The 26899-nt window shown below is 46.0% G+C and overlaps 1 protein-coding gene across 1 annotated transcript in view; it reads right to left on the minus strand.

Annotated features, from left to right (window-relative positions):
• Positions 1-26899, minus strand: part of LOC119389352 (activated Cdc42 kinase-like) — a 139693-nt gene that overhangs the window by 21378 nt on the left and 91416 nt on the right. The window contains exons 6-10 of the mRNA XM_037656573.2: positions 24238-24335; positions 24050-24176; positions 17696-17845; positions 13298-13422; positions 544-757 (exon numbers count right to left, since the gene is read on the minus strand). Coding sequence (XP_037512501.1) covers positions 544-757; positions 13298-13422; positions 17696-17845; positions 24050-24176; positions 24238-24335 — 714 coding nt within the window. The remainder of the gene's footprint in view (positions 1-543; positions 758-13297; positions 13423-17695; positions 17846-24049; positions 24177-24237; positions 24336-26899) is intronic.

The raw sequence follows: 26899 nt of genomic DNA on the forward strand, positions 1-26899 counted from the left end.
TGAGGATTTTGCTTGATTTTACTACAAATAAACCATGTGTATGTAACAAAAATGATTTTTTTGTCACTTTACGGTCACGAAAAAGATTTTAGACAATTTTTTTTTGAAACAGAATCGTCTGAAGAATTTATTTCAGCAATAAAAAATGCACATTTTTGAACTGGATTTCGCGAAAAAATTCGACCCTCAAAGGGTTAAAGATACGTTCGCACCTCCATCAATTGAATGTTTAGCTGCCATTTTTAAAAGTAATGTAATCTACCTTTCCTTGGAGAAATGCAGGGTTGTGCCACGGCCTTATTTAGGCAGTTTGTACCCGTATTTTGGGCAAGGCGGCGCGTCACTACCTTTAATCTTAGTTTTTCGATTATACAATGCTCGTATGTATTATACGATGGTTTTGCGTGGCCCCCTCAAAGTCGCATCATCAGGGTTACAGTGCATTTTGTATCAGTGTGTATGGTTTGTTACATTAAGGCTCAAGTATACATCCAGAGGCTCTCTGGTCAACCAGTACCAAATCAACAAGTGTGGTGAACAAACCTGAGGGCCTGAAATCATTTCTGGCCGCAGTCGACTTCTACGACCACTGGCGTAGGCCGTACCAGCGCCCGAACGAGGATCCCACCGAGTGAAGCTGCCACTGGCTCGACTTGAAGGCAGATTGTGGCCCAGATATGCAATTGTAGCAGCCGGATTGAAGAAACCAGTCTTTCCTGAAGCTGTGACACCTTTCCACAATGACCATGCATCAGGCCTGCACACAGTAAGTATACTTAAAGGTCAAGTTGTTCTCAAAACAGTAATTAGTGTGCGTGGTGGTTAGTCCCATTGAACTTCAGCACATAGTATATGCTTCCGCGTAATATTGATGTTTGATGCAAACCTGTGCCAACATCAATAGAAAATTGAGTGCAAGGATTCCAATGCTGTTCTTCAAGTAGGCCTATAATTACTAAAGAAGGCAGAAGTTCAGGAAAAGACGGCAGCTTGAAGCATAGCACTTAAGCATAGCACTTAAGCATATCAAGTGCTACTTAAGTGTCACGTATTACGTGTCACTTAAAGGGACTGACAATCAATTTTTAGGGCACCTATTTCCTTTAACGCAACGGAAAGCTAACTGGTCAGAGTGTCTAGCCAAGGAATGGTAACGTGGAAAATGCCGTGAAAATTTTTCTATCTGCGGCGAATATGAAGTCTTATACACACTTGACAACACATGCTGCAAACAATGAGTGCCAAAACGGTTCGTGTTCGAGCACGGCAGATTACTGCGCATGTGTGCACTCCGCGCGCATGCACCACAGCTTGACATCGGCCACTGGCGGCCGCGAAGGCAGCACCGCTTCTCACCGTGCAACTCCTTTTACCTCGTAGGCCGCACAGAACAGAGAGGGGATAGATAATAATACACGTACTCTAACTTTGAGGATCAACTATGGCGCGCATGACAGCATCAGACTATGTGACCACGTACAGCAAAGTGGCCGACTTCATAATCCAGCTTCAAGGCTCTTCCGCTAGGCTGCGCGATATACCGGTTTTTGTTACTTTTAAGCACGATTAAAAAATATAAATCCTACTCACAAAGCGAAAAGGATGTTGAAATCTGTCACTATATTTCACGGTCTTTTCATTTCTACCAAGATCTCATCACACATTCTGCCCAGTTTTCGGTCCCTTTAAGCATAGGAATATGAAAAATACTTGAACATGGGGTGTCGCTAGAGCCAAAGTTTCGACAAGACCACTTGTCCAAACGTTGGCTGCAGCAACACCCTCTGTTCAAATATTTTTCATCCGTATTACAAAAAGCCACATATTGAGCACCTGTTGAAGTTGGAAGTCTCCACGCTGTCTGTCTCCATCATGCACACAAACCAGTGCTAACTTTGAAGGCCACCTACTTTATGCCTACTGCAGGACGAAGGCTCCCAATGATATCCAGTTTACCCTGCTTTTCGTGAGCCATTTTATCCCCGTGAATTTCTTCATTCCATCACCTCACCTAACTCACTGCTTTCCTTGGCTGCGTTTACCCTTCCATGAGTATCCATTCCATGGCTCAGATCAGGGCTGGGCAAAGATACCTTGAAATTGTATCGTGATACGATACAAGATATTTGGGCAACAAGTATTTGACATAGAGATACTACTGCAATTATTGTATCCAATATGACATTTTCCAATTGTGTCTTAAGATACTTCGACACAATCGCAAGTAATGTCTTGTTTTTCTATCTCAAAGTATATTAGTTTCATTCCAAAACAACTTATTGGGGTTGCTTTGGCTGAATAACATAATAGCTCTTTTGCACGGTGCACTGTCACCTGTCTTTGGTGGCCCCTTTATCGTGGTTCGCGTTTCCAATCGCGGTTCGCATTTGCAGACCTTGCAGTGCACAGGAAGATGCGCAAGTTCATTTTCTTTCCTTAGATATTTGTCATGTTCCCTGGATCATATGTTCATACGGCGGCCAGTCTGTCCAATATAATACCTGCCGAACGTCAGGGGGATCTGGTATACAACGCCTGTCTCACATTTAGTGTAAGCCGAAGCGTGTTTCACACCACAGCCTGCGGATCCCTCAGCAGTGGTGCAAGGGCAAAGCTGAGACAGCTTTACATCTTCCTGCACATTGCAGTGCACACCTTCCTGCACAATACAAGGTCTGCAAATGCCAACCACGATTTCGTGAGGAGACGATCCTGGGTAAGAGCAAGTATCAGACAGCCCGTGAGTTTCTAGAAGCCTTTAATATCAGTAAGTTAGGTGATGAATGTATAAGTGACACGTCCATACAGCCGAGGTCTTCCGAGATTAGACTGGTGGGTAGCTTAGGCAGTGTTGCTGGCTATTCTGCGCACGTGTGTGTCACATGTATATATCGCTATGCTTTATGCTTGAAATAAATCAGTTGGAAGTGCCGCCCATATGTCGTCCTGTTCGTATCTCTCTTCTGTGTATGTTTTTTTCTAAGCGGCAGTATGTCATACTGTAAGCAATACCAACTAGGCCAAGAAGTTCTCCTCACTACACTATTCACACTATTGCCACTTATAGCTCCGATTACCTGGTGACGTGTAACAATAAGAAAATTTATAATGACATAAGAAAAAGACAATACAGTTGAAACTCAATATATAAGGGCCCTGCAACTTTTTTTCAGCATGGTCCGAAATCACTGCCGATCAGTAGTCGAGGCTTCTGAGAACAAGCGAGTAGGCTTGTGTGAACAGTAAATTTTAGGTTCGAAGTGAATAATTATTTGGTCAAATAATTTCCAATTGAATTCGAATAGTATATATATCACATATTATAAAGAAAAATGAGCACATCTGTCATGACCCAACTAACCTGCACAATATTTTTTTTTAATTGAAACAAGGCATGTGCAAATGTCATTCTTTTTGGTTCAAAGGAAGTGGAAGCAACTTTAAAAGTAGCCGTGGAATTGCTGCACTAAAGGAACTTATTGCCTCACTATTCGAACGCCGCAAAAATTTTTAGGATCTGTCCAGTACGAGTGGAGTTACAAAGATTTGTCGCACGCTGTAATTGCTTTCTCTCTTCTCTCATCCCAACGAAACCGCTGGAAGATAAGCAGGGGGGGGGGGGGAATGGCACAGGGGAAAAGGTACGTCACGCGCACCTCCTGACCTTGAGCACATTTTTTTTTCTTCTTCTTTGAACGTGTGGCGCACTTTCAGTGTGATCGCGCGTGTGGGCGAGTGGCGGCCTCTTGGGGGCGGCCACAGTAACTAGCGAGCGCGCCACGTTCAAATCAGTCAATGGCGTGAAACCCACATCACTCTGACATCACCGCATCAACGTGACACCGTAAGCATCATTTTTTTGTGGAGAAAAGAGGAAGCGCTTTTTAGCTGACTTAGCGAATTTATTGTAAATCCCAGGCCGCGTGCTGCGTTATAATGTTTGGCTCACGTGTTCTCGGAAGCCTCGACTACCGATCAGCAGCATTTTCTGACCATGCTGAAAAAGTGTTGCAGGGCCCCTTTAAAAAGTAGCAGGATTTGACCTTCGATAAAATGCTAGTGATAACCAGCAAAATATGTTACGTTTTAAAATTTACTATACTTAGAGCATATAAGCCGGTATAACAAGCTTTTGAACTTAAAGGGCCAGTAAACAACCCCGATGTCCAAAAATTGTAATGAAAAGAAATATGCGCACTTTTGCTATGTGAACATGCTGCCACAAGAATTTTGCGAGTACGTGCTATAATAAGGAAGTTACAGGGGTTAGAACATCCGTTTCAGCTGGTTTCAAATTTTCGCGCGGCCTCACCACCCTTCTCCGCCACATGGAGGAAAAGGCGTAGCCCATCGTCGTGACTCCGCCCACTTCGGCAACGTGACACGACGTCAACAATTGACGTCATGGGCGAGCTCGATCAGTCGCAATGCACTTCCGCTTGCTGCGGCTCCTGGTTGTTTATTGTTTATATTGTCGCACGTGCTCCGTAACTTGACGGGCAGTTTTCGGCTCTTCACTATTCTTAAACCTTTGTGACAGTTCACAATGCAGCAGGAATGCGTGCTTGCTTTCCGAGACGTCGAAGGGGCGCGAGAGAAAAGCCTGGAGAACCCCGCTTGCCGCGCGAGCAAGCGCGACCCGTCCGAGCTCTCCACGCTCGTTTGCAGTCGGCAACTGAACAACGCTTCGCCTCATGTCGAAGGCGAAATGCGTGCAGGTGCTATGCAGTGCGAGGAATATACGCGCGACAACTGCGTGGCTGAAACTGCATCACCGCAGGGCCAAAAAAACAAGGCGCAGTTTCGTAGCGGTGGGTGGGAACAGGAACTGACGTTAACTTGACAATTGTTTGTTGAGACCTGGTTTAGACCAATCGACGAGCTCAGTGCTACGTCAACTCGGCGATCGCCGAGTTGACGTCACTGCGCGTACGAGGAGGATTGGTCAGGCGTAGGAAAGAAGCGCGGGAATTGTTTTTCGAAATGAAGGGTCTGCGCGGCGCGCAGCGCTGTAATATTCGGAAAACATGATCGCCGCGGTCTACTGTACGGATTAGCGAGCTTGTTTGGCGGGTGTAAAAAAAAAGTCGCAGCCTGTTTACGGGCCCTTTAAATAATGATGAATCGATATGAAGGTAATGTGTTCATTTCACCTTAAAGGGGCCCTGCAACACCTTTCTTAGTTATATTGGAATAGTCTCATTATTGACGTATGACTCTTCACGAGTCATATGCCGCAAAAATTTTTCGGATCCGTCAAGTCTAAGTGGTGTTACCAAATTATAGAGATCACGTTCCGCAGCTTTCTCCCTCAACTCAACGCCGCGAGCGCGCGGAAAGCTGTGCGGGGCGTGAAGGGAGGGAGGGCGGAGGTGCGAGGAGGCGCCGAAGAGTTACGTCAGCGCCGGCGGCATTTTTTTTTTTTTTTCATTTATTTCTCTCTGGCGTCTCGGCGCAACCACATGGTCTGTGGCACCACTTCCGGTCGGCTTGCACAGTCGTCGTCGAGCGGAGCCCATCGCACCGTGTATCATGCGTGCTTGAAAACTGCGAGTCGGTTTGGTAATGTTGGGTGTGCACCTCGAACTACCGTAGTGTTTTCATCGCTCGGCCAACCATGGACGCAAACCTGCGTGCACGTTTGGAACGAATGACAGCTGAGATGGGTTTCGACCCACACTCCGATACACCGCCTCGTCGCACTGCTCCCACTTGAATTGTATTCAACACGGCAAAGCTGCGTGCACCCTTCTCCCAGTGGCGGTACTTCGATGCTGTTTGCTCTTCGAATGCGGGCGCACAGCGAGTGCGGGCTGACAACAAAGAACTAAAGCCTAGAAGAAAGGATCGTAGGGTATCGGGCCGGCGCGGACCCATCCCCTGGCTGTCTGCAGCTACCGTGAAAATGCGAGTCTGCTTGGTTGCTGTGTTGCGGTTTCTTGGAAACCTGAGACTACGGGGAGGATGCGCCGAGGTATGGCTCGATGACATACTGAACAGACAGCGAACGGGACTCTCGCCATACAGCGAACACAGGTATCCTTAGCTAGCCGGCGCCAGCATTGTTATCGGAGAAATGCTGCACCGCTGCCTCGGTCGGTCGTGAGAACGTGCCGACGATGCAGTTTCCAGCTGACGAGGCAACACTCGAACGGCTGCCACTCTCAACGGCAATCGGCGATGGTCAAAAGCACAGAAATATTCACGATTTTGGCACTGCGCATGGTGAATAAAATGGAACCACGCAACTACGAGCAGACGAGCTGTCGGTGAGACCGGAAGCGCTAATATTGTTTGTTCGGTGTTTTAACGGCATAACACAATATAAACATACATATTATCTACTTATTGAACTCAAAATTAACAACGAAGGTAATAATGAGGGTGTTATCGTGATTATAACATCAGCCAATGGTGGAACTGCCGACAATCGCGTCATATATTGCGGACTAATACATCATTTGTCGAGAGAAGAGGGAGCGATTTTCAGCTGACTTTGAGAATTTATTGTAAATTCCAGGCCGCTCGCTTCGCTATAATATTTGGCTCGCGTGTTCTCGGGAGCTTCGACTACCGATTGGCACTGCTTTTTGACCCTGCTCAAAAAGTGTTGCAGGGCCCCTTTAAAGTGGGGCTTCGTGGCAGTGCGGATTTCCCCTAAAAAGATGTATTCACGGTATAGCACCCTTCCATGGCAGTTAGGGGGTTACATATGGACTAATATACACCTATGCGTACATTTCGAATACTTTGAAATTTCCGATAATTTAAATTCAAATCGAAGCGAATTCGAATACTGTAATATTTGTTCGAATATTCGCACAAGCCTAAACGCAAGCCAAGCATTATAGTGCAGCAGGAGGGCTGAAATTGACAATTAATTCTCAAAGTCAGCTAGAAATCGTTTCCTCTTCGCTAGACAAATGATGCCATAAACCCAAAGTCCCACTGCCTGATTTGAGCATTGTGAGCTGCATACTTACCGTGGCTGCTGCGGGATGCCACCACATGCCCATGCGCACGCTCGCGACCACACTGAAAGTAGGCCGCGCATTTGAAGAAAAAAACAGAAAAGGAAAAGAAAGTGCTTAAAGGTCATGACGTGCGCTGGCGAAGGGATGCATATTCTTGCCTCCTTGTCACCCCCCTCCCTGCATAGCTTTCAGCGCGCTCGCTGGTACGAAAGGAGGGAGAAAGCGCTTGAAGCGTGCGACAAATCTCTGTAACTCCGCTCGTACTCGACCGATTCTAAAACGTTTGGCGGCAGTCGATTCGCGAGGCAATAAGCTCTTTTAATGAAGCCATTCGACGATTACCGGGACAAGTGATGCAGGGCACCTTTAAGGAAGCAATGACCATGCTCAGATTATTTTGTTAAATCAGGAAGTTCGTAAAATCAAAAAAGCAATTTCTCGGTCCTTCAAAATCTAAAACTGTAATGTAGTGACACCCAAAGTCACCACAATATTGTTTTTGCCACCGATCCACGCCTGTGCATGTGAAAAGTCTGGGCAGACGACCTGAGGCGGCCCGGACAAAGGGGGCACCATGTCCGGTTGATGCAAGCCAGGTAGACGGTAATGTGAAACTATGACCGGCTACCGATATGCGTAAACACGGAGTATGAATGCAGTGATTGTGCAGGCAGGCAGAGCAAGAAATTTGCAACATGACAATAAGTTCTATCTGTCACATGAACTGTCAAATATCAAAAGCAAACACAGAGATACCCAACACGAAACAGCAAAAATTTTTAAAAAATGAAAGAAATTCCAGCATATTGCCCTGAAGTCGCCTTTCTTGCATTATCATGAAGCAGTGCTGTGAAGCCAACTTTCGCAATGAAACTTGCACTGAAAATATGGCCATTTTTTAAAATGTTTTACACCAAATCATAACATATATAAACTAATTCCCGCTTCTATTTTTTGGGATTTTAAAATATGTGGGTTCAACTACAGTGCATTGTTTGTTTGTTTGTTTCTTCTGTCAGAAACAAATAATGCGTGTGCATGGTAATCTGGAAATGTAGTGAATAAGGGAGCACACAAGCAAGTTTGTGCTCAGCACTGCTGCCATTGCGTGACCACGTGTGCAAAGAACAGGGTGTGGCTTGCATGTGTGCCTTAAGTCCTTAAGTAAGCACCAAAACTAGGCCCAGTTGGTTTCTCACATTATTAATGCATTGTCACGACTGCACATGTACTGCACATCGCCTCTACGGTGAGCAGACGGGTCCGCCCATCTGTGAGAGCACAGTAATAACCTCAAAACAAAAACAGGAAGTAATCTGGCAATACACTGTGCTGAGTTTGGCTCCACTCCAAAGTTTGAACAGACATGCATCATGTGCAGGTACTGTGAGTGACGCGCCCAGGAAATTTACTAACCTTTTGAGATTCATACCATGAGGCCTTCATGTAGAAGCTCAGCATTCATCATGCTAACTTACATAGAGATCACTTATCTTTGCAAAAAAGTATTGCACAGCCAAAGATAGGTTGGGATCAATGTGCCTCGCTTCATTGCCTCCTCTTCTTGTTTTTTCCCTCTCCAGGGAGCGTACATATTTGTACCCACAAAAATAAACACACGTTGGTAGTCAGTGCCAAGTCCAGTCTGTCTTTCCTGTCTCGTTCGCACTGCTTCTTGATATGCACTGCAGAATATGCATGGCCAAAAGTGTTGTCTTGTCACCCAGATCAATTAAAGTGCAGAATAAGTCAAGGGTATCATATCACGAAGTACCAAAGGCAAGCTCAAGTTGTGTCAGCCAGCCCTCAATAGTTATCCTAGAGGACACAATGTAATAGATTTTAGAATATGTCATAAAGGTGTGTTCTCGTTTTTCACTGGTGTAGTTTTCAGTTAATTTTTTTTTTTTGTGAAGTATCATAGATGAAAACTGTGTTCAGTTGTCATGTTTCTTCACTGCCTTGCAGACACACTTGCAGCATGATGCCAGTGGTGTAGCCAGGGAGGGGGAGGGGGGGGGGGCTGACCGGGCTACAGCCCCCCACCTGAAATTTTTCCATACTGTCATGTACCACCGAACAAAACAGCCACCTGCGCAAGAACTTATCTGGATTTTTTCTAGAATTCCTTTCCACAGTCGAAAACACACTTTGGTGCGAACACTGCTGGTTTGGGCTGGCTGTCCTCCCTACGCCCATGGCGGCCGCATGACCACTGGAAATACCCTGCAAACGGCATTTTGCGACGCAGCGACACGCTCATTCACGCGCTCCGCTCTCCCACACTGATGCACGCTACCGCGAATGAGTAACTGTTGTTGACTAGCCAAACGCCTTGAACTGAAAGGATTATATTGTGCTAGCGGAGGGCCCAAAAAGGGGGTGGTCATCTTTGACAGCTGTCCAGGGAAGTTCCGTTCTCTTGCCCCTGCATGGAGAGCGGGGAGTCGTTTTCGACAGTCTTCTTGCCCCTCAAACGCGGGTGAAAAGTACAGTACTTCACAGCAAGCCCATTTCGCTGCTCTGAAGGACCCTTGGCAAAAAGTCGTGTGTCTGTCACGGATTGCCATTTCTGCGACCCAGCGCCACGCCGATTAACGGACGCTGCGCTCCCCCGCTGATTGGCAGGACCGCTTGACCATGAGAGGGTTGCCTTTAGAGCAGAAGAGGTATTCTTCTTCGAACATTCGCCACTGACGTTCGATCCTTTGTACCTGTACCGGCGGCGAAGGCAGGGTCGTTGAAGGGCGCGATGTACCCCGAACCAGGTATAGACTGCAAGACGCACAGACTGAGAGCCAAGGAAATGGACCATTCTCACGGTGAAAACAGCACATGGGCAAGCCGTATGCGATCGCCTTACCTTCACAGGTTGTCACTTTCGCTCAGTTGAGTACCCTTCCATAACTAAAAAGGGGCGTGGTCAATATATTTTTAGGGCCGAGTTGGTAACAATGAAACGTGCATGATTGGACCCGTGCCTTTTCCCCCAGTAACAGAAGCGGGGGGGCATGAAGGGATATCGCCCTGTTAATCAGTCTAGTTGCTTGTCTACCATGGTGTAGAAGAAGAACAGCAAATATACCTTCTGAAAGTTTTTAGTGTGGCTCTGTATCGGCTAGCCACCTAAACTTAGCCGTTCGTCTAGTTGATACGCGTAATTAATATCTGCAACGTAGGCATCGGAACTTCAATATCAAGTTAGCTCAACTTGCTTGAGATTGCCTTCAAGCACTAGCTCCCGGAAAGATCAACGTTGAAACTCCGCCGGCATCGCAGCCGTGCCAGGCCTCTCTGTGACTTCTCTCATCCGATCGTCGGGTAATCAACGCTTCTGGTCATCACACGTATGCCTTCATCTGTTTACACTTTCGAACTTTCACATCTTTAGCTACTGTTAACTCGATTAACGTCCACTGTTAACCTAGATGTACAGCCTGCATTAATATCTACTACTGTTTGTTAATTGTGTGATACTTGCCTCTTGTAGGCTGACTGATCGATTTTATACGTATGTTAGTTATGTAGGGTTTTATGGCTCAAAAATACATATGTTAATTTGCTTTGAGTGTTGTACTGCTGAAATTCTTTAAGCTGCGATACCGCTAGATTAAAGTTGTTGTTTTGTTTTCCAAACACGTCTCTGATCTCTTCGCTGTGTTTGCTTGTGTACGGAACGACCTAACCTGCTGTCATTCCCGTCGCCGACTTTGCGGTGGTGATGCTGGAGTGCGAACTTGTAACAATGTCACTGCACATTAACGCCTTTCCGGAAGATGTCCCCTCACGTAAAGGACTTTAGAGTGCCCTTGTACCAGGGCTATAAAACGATGAAATCCCCGTGTGCCGCACGGGCTGGGAACGAAGAAAGCGCTCCGTGTCCATGAGAAAATCGCAGGTGCGGGATGTACATGTCTTTGGATGCAAAAATGTTCTAAAATAGGGGTGAATCCATGATTGTAAAATGTTTACTCCAATTTAACAAAACAATTACATTAACAAAATGACATAGACGTTTCGCCACATATGCACCCATGCACACCCCTGCACAGGACATAGCTTTGACTCAAATGATGCGACGACATTGACTCCTGAACAAAAGTGGGGCAAAGGAGAACTGCTGGCATCGAGGTTCATTCGTCTTAAACCATCGGCTTGCAACAACAGCCGCGGCCCCTTACTGGACGTTTACAAGCATGTATGCGACACTGGTCGATCTCCGCTCAATTGTTGCCAGTGTATTTATACTGAGAATGCCACCTGCATAGGTGGCGAAACTAGACTCCCGAGAAAAACTGCTATGCAATCCCATCCGCCACAGGAATACTCGCCAGTACTCTTGCAGACTGCTCGACTCCTTGGTTCGTCGCACGCTAGCTTTTGTTTACTTTTGAACTTGTGTTATAGTTAGCCACTGTTAAGCATATGCTTTTGAACTGTTGGCGAATTGCGACACACACACAAAACACACACACATATATATATATTATATGTTGACATGCCAGCCCCCCGCGAAAAAAATTTCTGGCTACGCCACTGCATGATGCATGTAGTATTAAACCCTTTTGCAGGTTGAATCTGTAGTCAACAGCTCAGCTTACATTGCTAGCCTTTGTTTTTACCTTAGCCACACTGTTATCATTGCCGTTTTATCAGGGTTGCACAAAAAGTCACAGTTTCGCCGCAAGGGCGAAGCATTTAATGCGACAGCAACAAATAGAATGTCACACGAAGAACGGCAAGCAGCTCGATACTTGCAGTGCGCCGCTCGAACGCAAAGGGCTCACGAAAAGAACACACACAGAACGACCGCAAACTAAGAACAGTCACAGCTCGACACTTGCAGCACGCTGTTCAAACACAAGGAAGGACACTCGAAAAGAATGCACAGGTATACACAGGATGAGTGTGAACTAAGAACTGTTATGGTTGTTACTTCTTTGTGTTTGAGCAGCGTGCTACAACCCAACGCTCTCATTTCAATTTTTCTCTTGAAAACTGCGGCGCGTAGAGTGACCCCTCTGCATCTCCTTCCACGTGGTGGCGTTCGATGCATTGTTTGCTTGGCGTTCCACATCGTGAGTGGGTACAGAAATGGGCCAGCTTTTAGTGCGTGTCTCAAGGGCAGCTTTCAAACTGATGAAAAATGCAGGAGCGTTGCTTTAAAGCGCGCCCTTCGGGAAATCTCGCGGGTGGTACTGCACACGCTGAAGCACCTCTGAGCTCTGCGTGCCATTAGCATTAAATGGTGTATATATATCTAGCTTCCCATTTTTATGCTAAACAGCCGGTGGCGTGTGGCCGAGTTGCTTAAAGCGGCACACTGCGGAGCGAGGGGTCGCAGGTTCGAATCCCGGTGGCGCACTTCGGAAATTCTTTCCTGTATTTTTTTTTGCTTTTATTTATATATACATATATATATACATATCCGGGACATGACTGCGACGGCAAAAACCAGCGGAGAGTGCCCATATAATTGCTATTGCAACAATAACGGAAAAATACATTGCACTGCATAAAAGGCAAGTCTCAAGAAGCAAATCTTGCAAAACATGCAGACTGCTAGGCTTGTGTGAAAAGTACATTTAGGCTCGAAGCAAATATGAAGCGAATAGTGATTTGGCCAAATAATTTCGAATCCAATTCGAATAGTATATATTACATATTATAAAGAAAAATAAGCACATTTGTCATGACCCAACTAACCTGCACAGTACCTTTTTTTAAACTGAAACAAGGCTAGTTAGTTAGTTAGTTAAATCAGTTTTTATGGCACAAAAGCAGCTAAGGCTATGCTCCATTAGTCACAAGGTGATGAGTAATGAGCAGTGAAATGATGCAAACAAGGCATGTGCAAATGTCATTTTTTTTATTCAAAGGAAGTGCAAGAAACTTTGAATAGTGGCAGGATTTGACTTTCGGTAGAATGTTAGTGATAACCTGCAAAATATGTTACGTTTTAAAATTTACTATACTTAGAGCATACAAGCCGGCATAACAAGCTTTAAAAAATGATGAATCGACGTGAGGGTAATATGTTCATTTAACCTTCAAGTGGGGCTTCGCAGCAGTGCAGATTTTCCCTGGAAAGGTGTATTCACGATATAGCACCCCTCCATTGCAGTGAAACCCCATTTAAAGGGTATTAGATGCAGACTAATATAAACCTATTTGTTCATTTCGAATACTTAGAAATTTCCAATAATTTATATTCGAATCGAAGTGAACTTGAATACTGTAATATTCGTTCGAATATTCGAAGTGCTCGAATATTCGCGCAAGCCTACAGATTACAAATTAATGAAAAAGGAAATTTGCCTCACCTTTTGTCCAGCACTGTGATGACATCGCCTGTGCGGTAGTGCAAGGCATCTTTTTTGAGCTTGAGTGAGCCTCCCATCGAGGTGTCTGGGCAGTCTGCAATAGCCTGCACTTGCTCTGGCTTGCACTGAGAGGAGTTGGAGAGTAAGTACGACACCACGTGCACAAGCAAGAGGCTTGAGGGCATTTTGTTTAGCTAATCACACGAATCATGTTTCTGAAGCTTCCCCTGTAGAGGAACATATCATCTGTGCAACTTTATTGAGCTGCACCTCAGCCAACATGACAGTAGGAGTGTTGCTGTTCAACTGATTACTAGGCGTAAGTATTACAGCTGTGTAGAGGCACCTTGTGGCAACAAGAATGCCACAGCACATAAGTGAACGTTGTATGGTCACTAAAAGAGTGCTCTGAAGAAGTCTGCAAGCTTGGGAGTTTTTCGTTGCAAATGCTTGACTAGCTGAGTAATGCTTACTAGTACAACCAAAGGCAGCAATGCGAACTACACCTGTGTGGGAATGAACAAGGTAGAACTTCACTTGTTCGATCTGTCTGATTGTCTTCTTCATGGTCTTCATTTTTCTAATCACCGGTTTTCTCTTTTTATTATAATGAACCAACTCACCCAGCAAGCAACCTTAGTGAACATGCAAGATTGTAAGAGAAATCCTGCTACAACGAAATTGACGGGATGCGCGAAAAAGTTCGTGGTCGCGGAATTTCGTAGCAGTGAAATTTCATGCAAAAAGGAAGATCTGACGATTATGACTCGTTGTTTGGTCCCGGCAAGCGCATGCATTCTCTTTTGCATTGAACTCTCGCTAACTCAGACGTACTTGGCCACACACCAAGTGAATGTATTTTCTCGCGTATAACAAGCACAAAATATACAGAAAATTTAGAGCAAAACTTGAGGTGCAGGTTATACGCTAATTTCGGTGCGCAAGTTGGCTTCACGGCACGGCTTCAAGGTGATGAGAGGTAGGCGGCTTTAGTCCCAATACGCGAGTACCTTTTTAAATCTCCTGCGGTTTGCAGTGGGGGTGGCGGTTATGTGCAGGGGCGGCTTATACACGAGCAAATACAACATTGAGGCTACCCTCGAAGCGAAGGGTGCCGAGCGCCGTGAACAAGCGTGCCAAAGTTCGCTAACGGCATTTGAAAATGAAGTACCGAAGCACCGCACTACCACAGTCGTAAGTGAGTGAAAGGAAAGCCGAAATGCTTCGTGCCGTTTTACAACTTTATTAGGAGCAAAGCTCCTTAGGCCCGCACTTCTCCGTGCCGTTGAAGCTCCCTTGTCTTAAGCATCGCTTTAGGTTGCGGTGGCCGGTGATTAAGGGCAAATGTTTAGGCCTTGAGTGGTTTGGTTCTAGCGCACCAGAAATTCGAGGTTAAAAGAAATAAGCTCTGTGCACAACTGGTTATTGCCTTCACTTTCACCACCTTTATCGTGGATTGTGAAATGACAACCATCATTCTAACGCACTACAGGCGCTTCGTCGAAGGTAGTAGCGAAGGTCTCCCCACCCGGCGCCAGTGCAAAAAGACAATGAAACGTTGCGCGCGCCAAACGCCACGCGCGGCGTTTCCTCGCCGCCGCATAACCACTCGCACACCACTCCCACCTCTCTCCCTCTCCCTGCGCTGCATGCGCCGAGCGCAGCAGACGCTCTCCCTACCCGCTCCCCACCCTACCGCCTTCATGAAAGCCAGCAGCAAGATCAGGCGCATAGTCGTCTGCGTCCCATTTCTAAGGAGCTTCGCTCATCGGTTGTATTCATACACGGAACAACTGCCTTTAATCTTTCTTCCAATGTGTTAGCTGCGTACATTAGGAGCTTATGGCGCAGCGGTTGCGGCAAACGGTAGTTTCGATTTCAATCTGTGCGCGCTGGCCGCGCGCGTGCCTTTAGAACTGCGTTGTTGCTATCTGTGATCGTGTCCATCACGGTTCTGACCGCAGCATTGCTTTGAGTCGGTGCGCGTACGGTGGATGCACGCGTACTTTCGTGGTCGCCCATGATCGCGTCGACACGACCACATTTGTGTACGCAGCGGTTGTGGCAGAATGTAGTTACGCTTGGACTAGGTACGCGCTGGCCACGTGTGTGCCTTCAAAACGCCGTGGATGTCATTCACGATCGCAGGGCTTGTGACGACGAGCAGGAGTTTTGTTCTGAGCGCTACGTCAAAAACATGGCGCGAGTTCTTTAAGAACGATTCTACCGCTGCTCGCATGCGCACCAAACCCACCGGCAGCATCATGGTGGATGGACGGACGATCTGTCGCTGAGCATCTCAATGCCGAAAAATTTACCGGGATGACCGTGTGGTGGCAGAAAGGATGTCTGCGATGATGACACGGATCTTGCAATGCGGCTGCACGGCTCTGGCAACGACATGGTCGAGTTGCTAGTGGAATTTTGCGGCAATCCTAGGCAAGCTCCTTTTCCTTATGTGGTAGCACTCGCGAAAACTTTGTTCAAGCGGAAATACCCAGAAAAAAATTCACCAACGATTGTGATACTGCCTAATGCGAATTCTGAGCGCAGCTTCGTGTTGGGGCAACGCCAACTGTGTTTGAAGTTTTCCGTAGTCGCTAGTATGCTTTCCGTAGTCGCTAGTATGCTTTCCGCAGTCGTATAGTATCAATGCAACATTCGTTACATATTGCCACAGAAACTGCCAGCGATAGAGTGCTACATGTTCGCTCTATCGGTTACGCCAACGCCACTCAACGCAAGAACGGCTGCCTAAGAGCTGCGCTCCACGCAGCACAGTCCCATCGAAAGCTGGAAGAGCGGCCTTTCTGGAGCCCCTCCTAAACTCACTTGGGGCAACTAATACAAGCATACATGCAAGGTATCCACTACAGCATAAATTATAACTTCTGTGAAATGGGACAGCACCCAATCTGCCATTATTCGTCTTTCTGCGGATAAGCGAGGTACCCGCTACACATCTGTAAGGTATTATATGTGCACTTTGTCGATGCTGCATGTGGCTGATGATGATGAAGAATTATGGCTGAGCACTTTGCAGTGAATTCAGTAAGTGAATTGGTTTCCTAAGCAAGGCACCGTCCGATTCATGGCCTATCCCCCGGAGTGGGTTGCGCCAAGGTGCTGAGGAACGAACCAACCAACCAACTTTGCAGTAGGTGTGAAGCATTAAACCATACACTCATAGTGCAATTAGCATTGTGTGATGACTGGTAGTTATTTTACTCTTCTGCCATGCTACATTACATAGGTAAACACGATTCCTTGCCCAACATGGCACCTGTATAGGGTCTTTTTGCAAAGAAGTTTCAAGCACCAGCATAGCTCTGTGGTAGAATATTCGACTGCCAGGCAGAGAGCCCGGGTTCAAATCCCATTAGATCCTGAGTGTTTCTCTCTCATTTTATTTTTTCATGTCTATCAGTTACATCTTCATGTCTATCGGTTACGCCACCGACGGCGACGCCGCTAAATGCAGGAACGGGTGCCTAGGACCTGCGCACTAAAAGTATTCGTTGTGACGAGATATTTTTAGCATTGTTTTCTATGGGCGGCTGGTGGGGAATCGAAAATTATTCGTTGTGGCGGAAATTTCGTTGTAGCGGTATTCATTATAGTGGAATTCGACTACAATGCTTAAAAAACATGCAGGATTCTGCACAACATGGTAACAATAGAATTAAACTGCCAAGATACAAGAAAATTAAAGGTAAAGCCAACACAGCCAAGAATGAAACATATGATATTTCAAGTCCTGAATTTCCCATCATTTTCAGGCTAGTTTTACCTAAAATTGCTAAGGCTATCTTGTTAGCAGAGAACAGAACGGATATGAAGTTGAAAGAGACATACAGGTAACAAAGCATAAGCTAACAAGTGCGGACTTCGGAAAGCTTGCTGAAGCTGCTAAAATGATGACACAATCATCAATAAACAAAAGAGCTATGTGAACACATGTTAATTTTACTCTTAAACCTTTTCCATGGCACAATGAGAATGCATGTGTTTCTACCTGCTTTCTTTTGATACGTATATTGTTATGACGCGTGTCTACAAATCCTTCACCAGATGCTCTAAAAACGACAGATGTTAGTTCAGTGCACTGGGCAATGCATTTCCCATTCTAAACAGTTGCATTTTGTGCTACAACAGAGCATGTTTATACTAAATATTTTAAAGAAGTGTTCACAGGACCATCAAATTACTGCTAGTCAGAAAAAACAACTGCATTTAACCATCAAAAAGTCAAATGTACAAAATTATGGCTGAGCCAGATACACTTGCAGCGCCTAAATTCAGAGAACGCAGAGAACCAGGCCGGCAAGAACAGCAACAGTTCAGTAGAGAAGAAAGTCACTGAAGTTATGGTATAATGACTTTTTGAGTGCCACTTACATCGGGCAATGTTTGAAGTATTTCAGAAAACTTTGGCCGCTTGTTTGGGTCGTGCTGCCAGCATTTAAGCATGAGCGTGTAGTAGTCCTTCGGGCAGCAGTCAGGCTGCTCCAATCTCTGCAGGTTGGGCTCATCGATCGCTTCCAATATCTGTCAACACGTAATAAAGATGTTTAAAGAATGGATAGGTACAACAGCAAGTGAAAACAGCAAGTCAAAAGCTGCTAACTGTGTGACAGCTCCTGCAATGCTGATTCAAAAGTAGCAGGAGTGTTATTGAATCAAAAGGCATCCGGCAGATTCCACACATCAATCGATGCAATGCAAAGCAGCTAATGAGGAAATGCATATGCTACATTGTTTGGCTTTGGGACAAATCAAGGCACTCATACCATGACATGTCGTTCACTATTGCATGCTAGTCATGCATGCACGCATGTACATTCTGCTATGTACCATACTAGTGAAACATATATTCTAGCATGAACACTCGCATACCACGCATGAACAGTCATTTATGTTTGTCATACTCATTGCCATGACAATTTTGGTGTGCATCAAGTTAATGGAACGGGCGAGAGAACACCAAGACCATGCCATGCAAATCATGACATGACATGCATAACATGCATCCAGGAAATATATCCAGCCAAAAACAGACAGGAAACGGTGAAGGAGACAGGAAACTAGCCCAACAACAAGTTCAGGGTGTCTACCGCGTTGACATTTCTAAATTCCCTGAGTTTTCCAGGTTTTCCCCGAGTCTTTTTGCTAAAATTCCCTGAGTGAAACACAACTTTGTTTTATGCTAAAGGGACACTAAAGAGCAAAACGATTTTTCTCGCATTAGTAAAGTAGTCTTCCACGATACCAAAAACACCACGCTTTCTGCGCGAAGACGCTTAATAAGCGAGAAAACGCGCAAAAAGAAAATACAGGTGGCGACGCCACCTTGGAATTCCCGCATCATTTGCCGTGACGTCACATATTTTTGACGGCGCCTGCTTGGGCCTACGTAGTTCCTAATCGGTTAAATCGAAGTACATTGTCCTCTGATGGGGCCACAGACTTGACATAACGAGTTTGTGGAAATTTCGTCGAGCCAGTGGCGCCAAAATACGTTAAATGCTCTTTGAAACCTTTTACGTCACGAATTACAAAGTGCGGCGTGAAATTTAAAAATGAAACTTTGAACTTGATTTTCTCCTCTAATAATAAACCTACGGTGGTGAAATAAACTACACAAGAGTTCTCCGAGAACACTTTATCAATCTAAACCAATTCATTGTTTCTTTAGTGTCCCTTTAAGATGGGTAGACACCATGTCGCTCAATGATGTCACTCTCTAGTACGCACGTTAGAAAATAAAAATGATTTAATCCCATTTGAATAGTACAGAGTACAGTTAAAGCTCAAGATAGCGAAGTTCGTAAAAGCGGCAATTTACTCCGTTATACCGAAACTGAAATTCGACCTTTCATGCAAGGTATAGTTACTGAAGGATTAATTTTAGAGTGAAAATGCCAAAAGAATGCTCGATAATACGGCAACATGAAAACCTTTTTTTTTGCGTGAAAAAAAATCGATTTTGTTGAGCCTGAGGTGCAGCAATCACAATTAGATGCCTTGCTAGAGCGTCACGTGTAGAGACGAAACAAATGCAGGTTTAACGCACTGTGGAATTGCGCTTATTCTGCTGCTGCGGCTTGTTGTCAAATCCTCGCACGTTGCTCAAGCAGTGCCACGCCTTTGCTATCACGTTGCCCAGCCAAACCATTTGCTTTCTACATACGCGCAACATTGAAAACCACCGCACGTTAGAAAAAAAAAAAGTCACAATTTCACCGCAAGAGCGAAATCATAAACCTGATAGCAACAAATAGGAATTTTATACGAGTATAGGCTAGCAGCTCACTCCAAGAAACGCAGCCACTGCAGTAAGGGAAGTGACCTATCTATGGCTCAGGGGCAGATTCAGGTGTGTACATTGGAAGGGAGAGGGGGAGGGTCTATCACCCGATCTGGTAGGGGGGAAGGGGAGTACAAGGGCTGAAGCCACTGCCATAGCAGTGCATTTTGGTGGGTCACGCATATTACAACAGCCCAGATTATGCCGGCGCCTAAGAAGCCTTTGTTAGAAATGTGCATAGGGAAGCAGGAAAGGTTAGAGCGATGAGGAGAGAGGTAGAGAGCAGGGACAAGATTCTCTTTACCCCTTTTGGGCAGTGGTAGGCAAAGCAACCTGACAAAGGCGGCAAACTCGACAAGCAGCCTGACAAAAGAGGTAAACGACAGGCACTGAAGCGAGGGCTAGCTTTGGATGGGGGAGGGGGCGATCGTCACTACCCCCCCACCTCTGGTTCCGCCACTGCCATAGCTTCAACGGAAGTTTTGCAATTACAGCAGAACACCTACAAAGGTATGAGCCGTCTGCTGATACCCTCTAAAGATATCGCAGCACACGCGAGCACACCCGCTGGTATAAAATACGTACTTCCTGTAGGACTCACGCAGCCCCCCCCCCCCCCCCTCCCGAACCCTCCGGCTCCATGTGCCCATTGCGCGAATGAGAGGGTCGGCTCATTTCACCTCTGCTTAAAAGGGGCACTGACACCAAAATTTTGCATCTTGTTTTTTTGTTGCAATAAGTAGTTAACGACCCACTTATCACGGCTGGAAAATCGTTTGCTCGGGCGCGCAACCGTTAATTATTTGGAGACGGTTTTATAGCGCCCAGTCGCAGTTTCGGTGTCAGAGAGCGCCGAGGGAGGCGGGACCCAGAGTGGTGGCTATGTAAACATAGCTGGCTACGTGAGCACACAAAACCGCATGCAAATGAGCACCGCGTCGACAACTCTTTTCAACGAAGGCTTCCTGGGTGCTGCTACAATGCCCTATGAGGCGTTGTAAATATGAGTGACCCCCCCCCCCCCCCAAGATGCACTGCCCAGGCGAGGACATCAGTCTTTGTACTCCCGTGCAAGCCTCCCCTTCTTTCCGTTGAAAAGGTCTGCTAGGAGACAGTGGGAGAGAGCGCCCGCAACAATCGTGGCAGCCAACACGACCTCGTGACGCAGGTGGTGGTTGGTTGTTTACAAGAACACCAAAAGCGCGTTTCGCGTAGAGTGGCGCGACGCGCACTTTAAACGTGATTTTAAATATGTTCTAGGCTATATTATCCGTTGACATTTCATAGATGAAGCGTGTGTGTCAGCATAAATCCATCCCATAGGTTATCCATACCTGCCAAGTTTGGAGAAAGGGAATCCGGGAGATGTACTCAACGGGGGGGTACTGCGATTGCAATTATATGGACACTGTCAGCGGGATTTTGCGGTCGCCGCTGATCTGTACAGAGTCCAAACCGATAACATCGCTTACGCATCGTTTGTTTCACGTGCGAGTAAATGCGCGCTAGCGCTAGGGGCGAACGCGGTTGAAGCAGACATGAAACGACCCGGCCGTCACCGTCGCGCGAAGGGCACATGCGATAACATCACTCCGCGTGTGAGGCCTGTCGTCGCTTGCTTACCAGTTATTTCGTCGGGCAAGGGACCATAAGAGGCGCCGTTGAGACGGGGATGGTCGCAAGCGCTGGTGAACACGCTATCTCGACAGACATCGGTAACGGCTACCTTTTCAAGTGCTGGGCTCTCCACTTAAAGCAGTAGCGACACAAATTTTTGAAGGCGAGATAACTTGTGGGATAGATTTGTGTGTACACAAACGCGTCATCTACGAAATATTAACGGCTGATATAACCTATAACACATTTAGGATCAATTTTTAAATTGCGTGTAGTGCATCTGTACGCGAAACGTCCCACCTCGCGTCACCGTGACACACGGGGCGCGCAATGCACTGGATGTGCGGGGCAAAACTGGATTTCCGGGAGATTTTCCTATGATCCGTACAACCGGGAGAAACTTTCAAAATCCGGGAGTCTCCCGGGTAATCCGGGAGACTTGGCAGGTATGGGTTATCTCGCCTTCAAAATTTTGTGTCAGCGCTCCTTTAAGCCCCGTTCGTCCTCGCGCACTTTCACTCGCGTATGGAGTACGACACGTGGGGTGATGTAATCGCGATTTGTACTTGCTAAGGAAGATCATGGAGAAGGCAATAAATTCGCCTAGTGTCTATATATATACAGTAGAACCCCGCTGATACGTTTTTGAAGGGACCGTAGGAAATAAACGTAAGAGACGGGAAACGTAAGAGCCGAAAAACAGGAAAAACGGCAAAATATTTAGTGGTACAGAATTTTATTTCAATTCTTACGAGCAGCTCGAAAATTGGCGCGCTCAGCCGCGATCTAGTCGATGGATAGAAACGCGGAGCTTAGGACGGCCTCATCCACAGAAATGTAATCAACGTATGTGATTTTTAACACCAACAGCTGTAGGCATGAAAGAACTAAGCACACGCAATCACGACCGGCGCGGCGAGTCCGACCGCGAACCGCACGCACGACCATGCGAGCTCCAACCAGCTCGAACTCCTCCCGTTCTCCGACAAATAACGATGATGATGAGTCTACGCCAACGCGATGGCAGAAGTGAATGCCAATCTCGAAGGCCTTGCTTTCGCAAGCAATTACGTCATACACGCCATGTTTGTGCAATGCAAATCTCAGAGGCTATGCTTTTGCCAATAGTATATGCCAATCTCGAAGGCCTTGCATTCGCGAGCAGTTACGTCATAGACGCCATCTTTGCAATTCGAATCTCGAAGGCCATGCTTTTGTTTGCATCAATTGAAAGATTCTGTTGCTTGCCCCTCTCATGCGGCTAATATTACGGTCAAACGAGGCCAAGCTGCGTGAAAATGCACCATGGCCGCTCTCTTTGGTAGTCACTCGGTCGGCTCCGGGCGCACTTCGCGACGTATCATACGGGAACGGTCCGACAGTTATGACATAACAGCGGGGTTCCCAATACATTGTATCCTATGGGAGCTATGCCGGGACCGGCGGAAAACGACGTAACAGCCGGGAAAACGCAGCAGTGAGGAACGTAACAGCGGGGTTCTACTGTATATGCTATCGCAAAAAAAAAAAAGCAAAACAGCTGCGGGCTAAGATCGCATGAAAGCACGGCAACAGCCTGAATAACGGTGCATCCGATTATGATGGTCACGTTTCTGTTTTCCGACATCGCGCGCCGAACCGAGCAAGTGGGACCCGTGCCGGTGTCGCGAATTTCGGTCGCCACTATGCCTTGGTTCTGAATAATTCGGCTTTGTAGCAAGACACCCACATAAGCAGTTGCGTGGCTGATAGTAATTGCGAGCTTGAGCCCCAAAAAATATCGGTCGACTGCCTAAAACTTGTTGTTCCCTCACCCTCACCGGGAAAAAAAAGAAAAATAGCTTTCACTTGCTCTAAATGGGCCCGTTACTTATGCTCACTCTCGCCTGGAAAATTATTCTATTCCACAAAGAGCCATAAATAGCATCTTTGAAGCTCGGGATCAGAGCAAGTGAGCTCTAACAAGCGTCGTCGTCTTTTATCTCGTCGATCGGGATAGCTTGCAAGATACTAGCCTTGTCGACGATATCCGCTTCCTGAACGATCGCGATCGCTTGCAAGATAACTCAAGCTCGTTACATCTACTGCTACCGCCACTGCAACTAATCACGCCTGTTACTTGGCACGCGGCGATAACAAAAACACCATATCACAGCACGCGCGACAACGAATACAGAACTACACGGCGTAGTCACAGAACACCCTGACAACATTGATACGATGTGCCGTGGTTCATGGTTCCCGCATGCCACGCATTAGCCGGATTCTCTTCAACTCCCCCGCTCCGAAGGGGAACAGAGCATCGAGGTGCGCCCCTTCCCCGCAGCCACAGCGGCCGTTCAATTTGAAAAATGCGTTCACAAAACTTCGAGCCAGCGTTACCGCGACTTTCGTTCCCCTTCAATAAAGTTACTGTGGATTTTCCCTGATGGGAGCACAATTTCCCTGAGTTTTCCCTGAGTTTTTCCAGATTATCCAAAATCCCTGAGAATTCCCGGTTCTCCCGGTTTTCCCGGTCGGTAGACACCCTGAAGGTATACTAGTGCATAACATGATTTTCATGTTTTTACCTGTCATTTATATTATTCATACACTCATGTCACTCAATACGAATTAAAGTATATATCAAGTTAATGAAACAGCCACAAGAGAACAAAAAAAAAATGGTAGGCGACCAGACAAACGGGTGAGCAGGCGAACAGATACTCTCAAAGTGCCTTTGGTTTGCTAAGAAATGCTTCAAACTGAAAAGAAGCACTACCTCCAGCTTGCATCAAACTGTTGTGAAGAATGTCGGTGCTTCATAGTACAGTACTTCAAGTGCTCACCTGTTGACCAGTCAATGCAGCCCAGGGCTGAAATCCATAGCTGAACATTTCCCACAGTGTTACACCAAAAGCCCACACATCTGATGCTGATGTGAATCGCAGGAAGTTAATACACTCAGGAGCACACCTGTTGAGAGAGGGCATCAAATGAAAACACCACATATTGTGTCCTGTGCAACCAATCTTACCACGCAATTGGGAGCTTGAGATTAACATTGAAGTTCGTCTGGTAGTAATCTTTGCCTACGCCAAGTGCTCGAGAGAGGCCAAAGTCGCTGATCTTTACCTGAAGAGGAAAAACCAAATTTAGTAATGAAGCACAGCCACCACCATCACTAGTGCAATGACGACAATGGCCAACAACATTCTGCAGCACATTCTGTAGCACAAGAAACGGTGATTTGTAGCAGCTACACTCAGCTTTGTAGCATGTTGCAAAGACAAGAAAAGCAGGATAAAAGCTGCTTACTGCTTTCATTAAAGATATAGCACAAATTTAAATAATAACTAGGTGCGTTAAAATGACAAGTACATCAGAACACTTCTTGGAAAAGTCACAAACAGCAAGCCATCGAATCAACACCACAAAAAAGACACGAAACAAACTAATTTAAAAAACTGCCATGCTGACAGAAATGTGTCTTTCAGCCAGCAGCAGAGAAGTTACTTATGTCAGATCAGAAGACTGCTAATATCTGTACTGACTTGAATGCCTTCATAGCACAAAGTACTCTGTTGTCAGAAAAATATACAGTTACACCTCAGCATGTACAATGGAGTACATAACATTTTTACGACATGTTCATGGAACACCGCATATTTTTAACCTAAATATAGGGAATCATATTTATCCGCAATTTCGATGAACTGCAGATAAGTACGTTATAATATCCGCTATTTCAGTTTGTATTCCGAAAATATCGGATACTTCGATCAATAAGGTTGAGAGCTGGGCTAGTTGGTGACTGATCATTATGCCTATAAGGTTAGGTAGCGCACTTTCGACGGGGACAAAAGAAATAGAAAGGACACGACACTCGCTACACTCGCAACTGAATTTATTTCAGGAAAACTACTTCAATATATATGCACCCAGGCACCCCCGAGTGACACAGAAATGAACCAACCCTTAATATTACCTGATTAAAGACAAAATTTTGCACACTCCTGTGAAAGGATAAGTTATGCACGTGTGAAGATAAACCGACAGTCAATGTATTCTTATCTAGGACCAAACTATCTGCGCACACTCAAGCGATACAAAAAACCAAAAGTTAACAAAACACGAGCAGCTTGTACACTATAAAAAACCACGCACAATCTAGGGTTATTGCAAGACGTTCAACAAGAAATGTACACTCGCTTAAAACGGAAATAGGAGCAAGAATGAGGGCGCAACAGTTTTTTATAGTGTACAAGCTGCTCGTGTTTTGTTAACTTTTGGTTTTTTGTATCGCTTGAGTGTGCGCAGATAGTTTGGTCCTAGATAAGAATACATTGACTGTCGGTTTATCTTCACACGTGCATAACTTATCCTTTCACAGGAGTGTGCAAAATTGTGTCTTTAATCAGGTAATATTAAGGGTTGGTTCATTTCTGTGTCACTCGGGGGTGCCTGGGTGCATATATATTGAAGTAGTTTTCCTGAAATAAATTCAGTTGCGAGTGTAGCGAGTGTCGTGTCCTTTCTATTTCTTTTGTCCCCGTCGAAAGTGCGCTACCTAACCTTATAGGCATAATGATACTTCGATCTGTTGCCTGATTAAATAAACTTAAGCTATTACAGGCACGTGTGGTCAAATGGTTGAACTACCGCACATGTGGTTTTTGCTGACAGACGCACCCTTGAAATCATAAGCTGCATGGCAGAGAGCAGCAAACGATATGCCGGCGGAAAATCGTGGCAAAATGTAAGGCCTTCTCAGTTATCTTGAAAGCGATCACCATACAGGGTTTTGCCGCTTGTTTTTTGGGACACAACAGAATAGTGAACTTGATAATCAATCAATCAATTTTATTTCCTTTGGAAAGGAGGAGTACGGGACTAAAAGCTCGAGCAACTTGACAAGGTCCCGACCCCGTTAAAATTTGGCAAAACAGCAAGATGACGATCAGTCATGCATTAAGAGTAGTGCCACAAGCGATTCTTTTTGTTATTTTTATCTAACTAGTCCGTTGCACGCGTAGCTGGTGCCTTGCGCAAGCCACGCCCTAATGTCTGGGAACCTTCCAAATTATTTTAGAATCTTCTTACAGGCTTGATTGCACGAACACGAACAGTTGAGATTTTTCTGGATCGAACACGGCCACCAGCGATAAGGCTTGAATGTCGATGCCACATGTATAAATGCCGATGCGCCTTACTGCAGCTCGGATTATCGACGACCGACGCTCTGTTCACTGCTATCAGTATACATCGTGCCTTGCTTGCAGTTTGACTTTCCGTTTCCCGGCCACAAGTTCAGGCAAATAAAGAGTTACGTATTTTCGAGTTCTGCTGGAGTCTTCTTCACCGTCACGACCACGTGACATCTGGTGAAGGTGTTGGTTCGTCCATCTTCCGGACGCCCACACAGAGTCAGGATCCAAGTCCGAGTAGTCAAGAGGAAGAACCTAAAGACATCACGGACCATTGAACTAGCCGCCGGCAGCTAGGACTCAAGCCAGAGTACGGACCCTTTCCAAGCAACCTAACGTTGTGACGTCGACTGCAACAATGACAGCCCCAGTAGCCCTTACATCGATCCGGCTACATCAGCCCCGGGAGCCGCCAACCTTCCAAGTGTCATTGCTAGAAGACCTGGAGAGCAGGCAGGAAAGATACGACCGGGTCGCCATTTTCGACAATTG

Source organism: Rhipicephalus sanguineus, chromosome 4, assembly GCF_013339695.2.
Source record: "Rhipicephalus sanguineus isolate Rsan-2018 chromosome 4, BIME_Rsan_1.4, whole genome shotgun sequence".
In the NCBI taxonomy this organism is placed as follows: domain Eukaryota; kingdom Metazoa; phylum Arthropoda; class Arachnida; order Ixodida; family Ixodidae; genus Rhipicephalus; species Rhipicephalus sanguineus.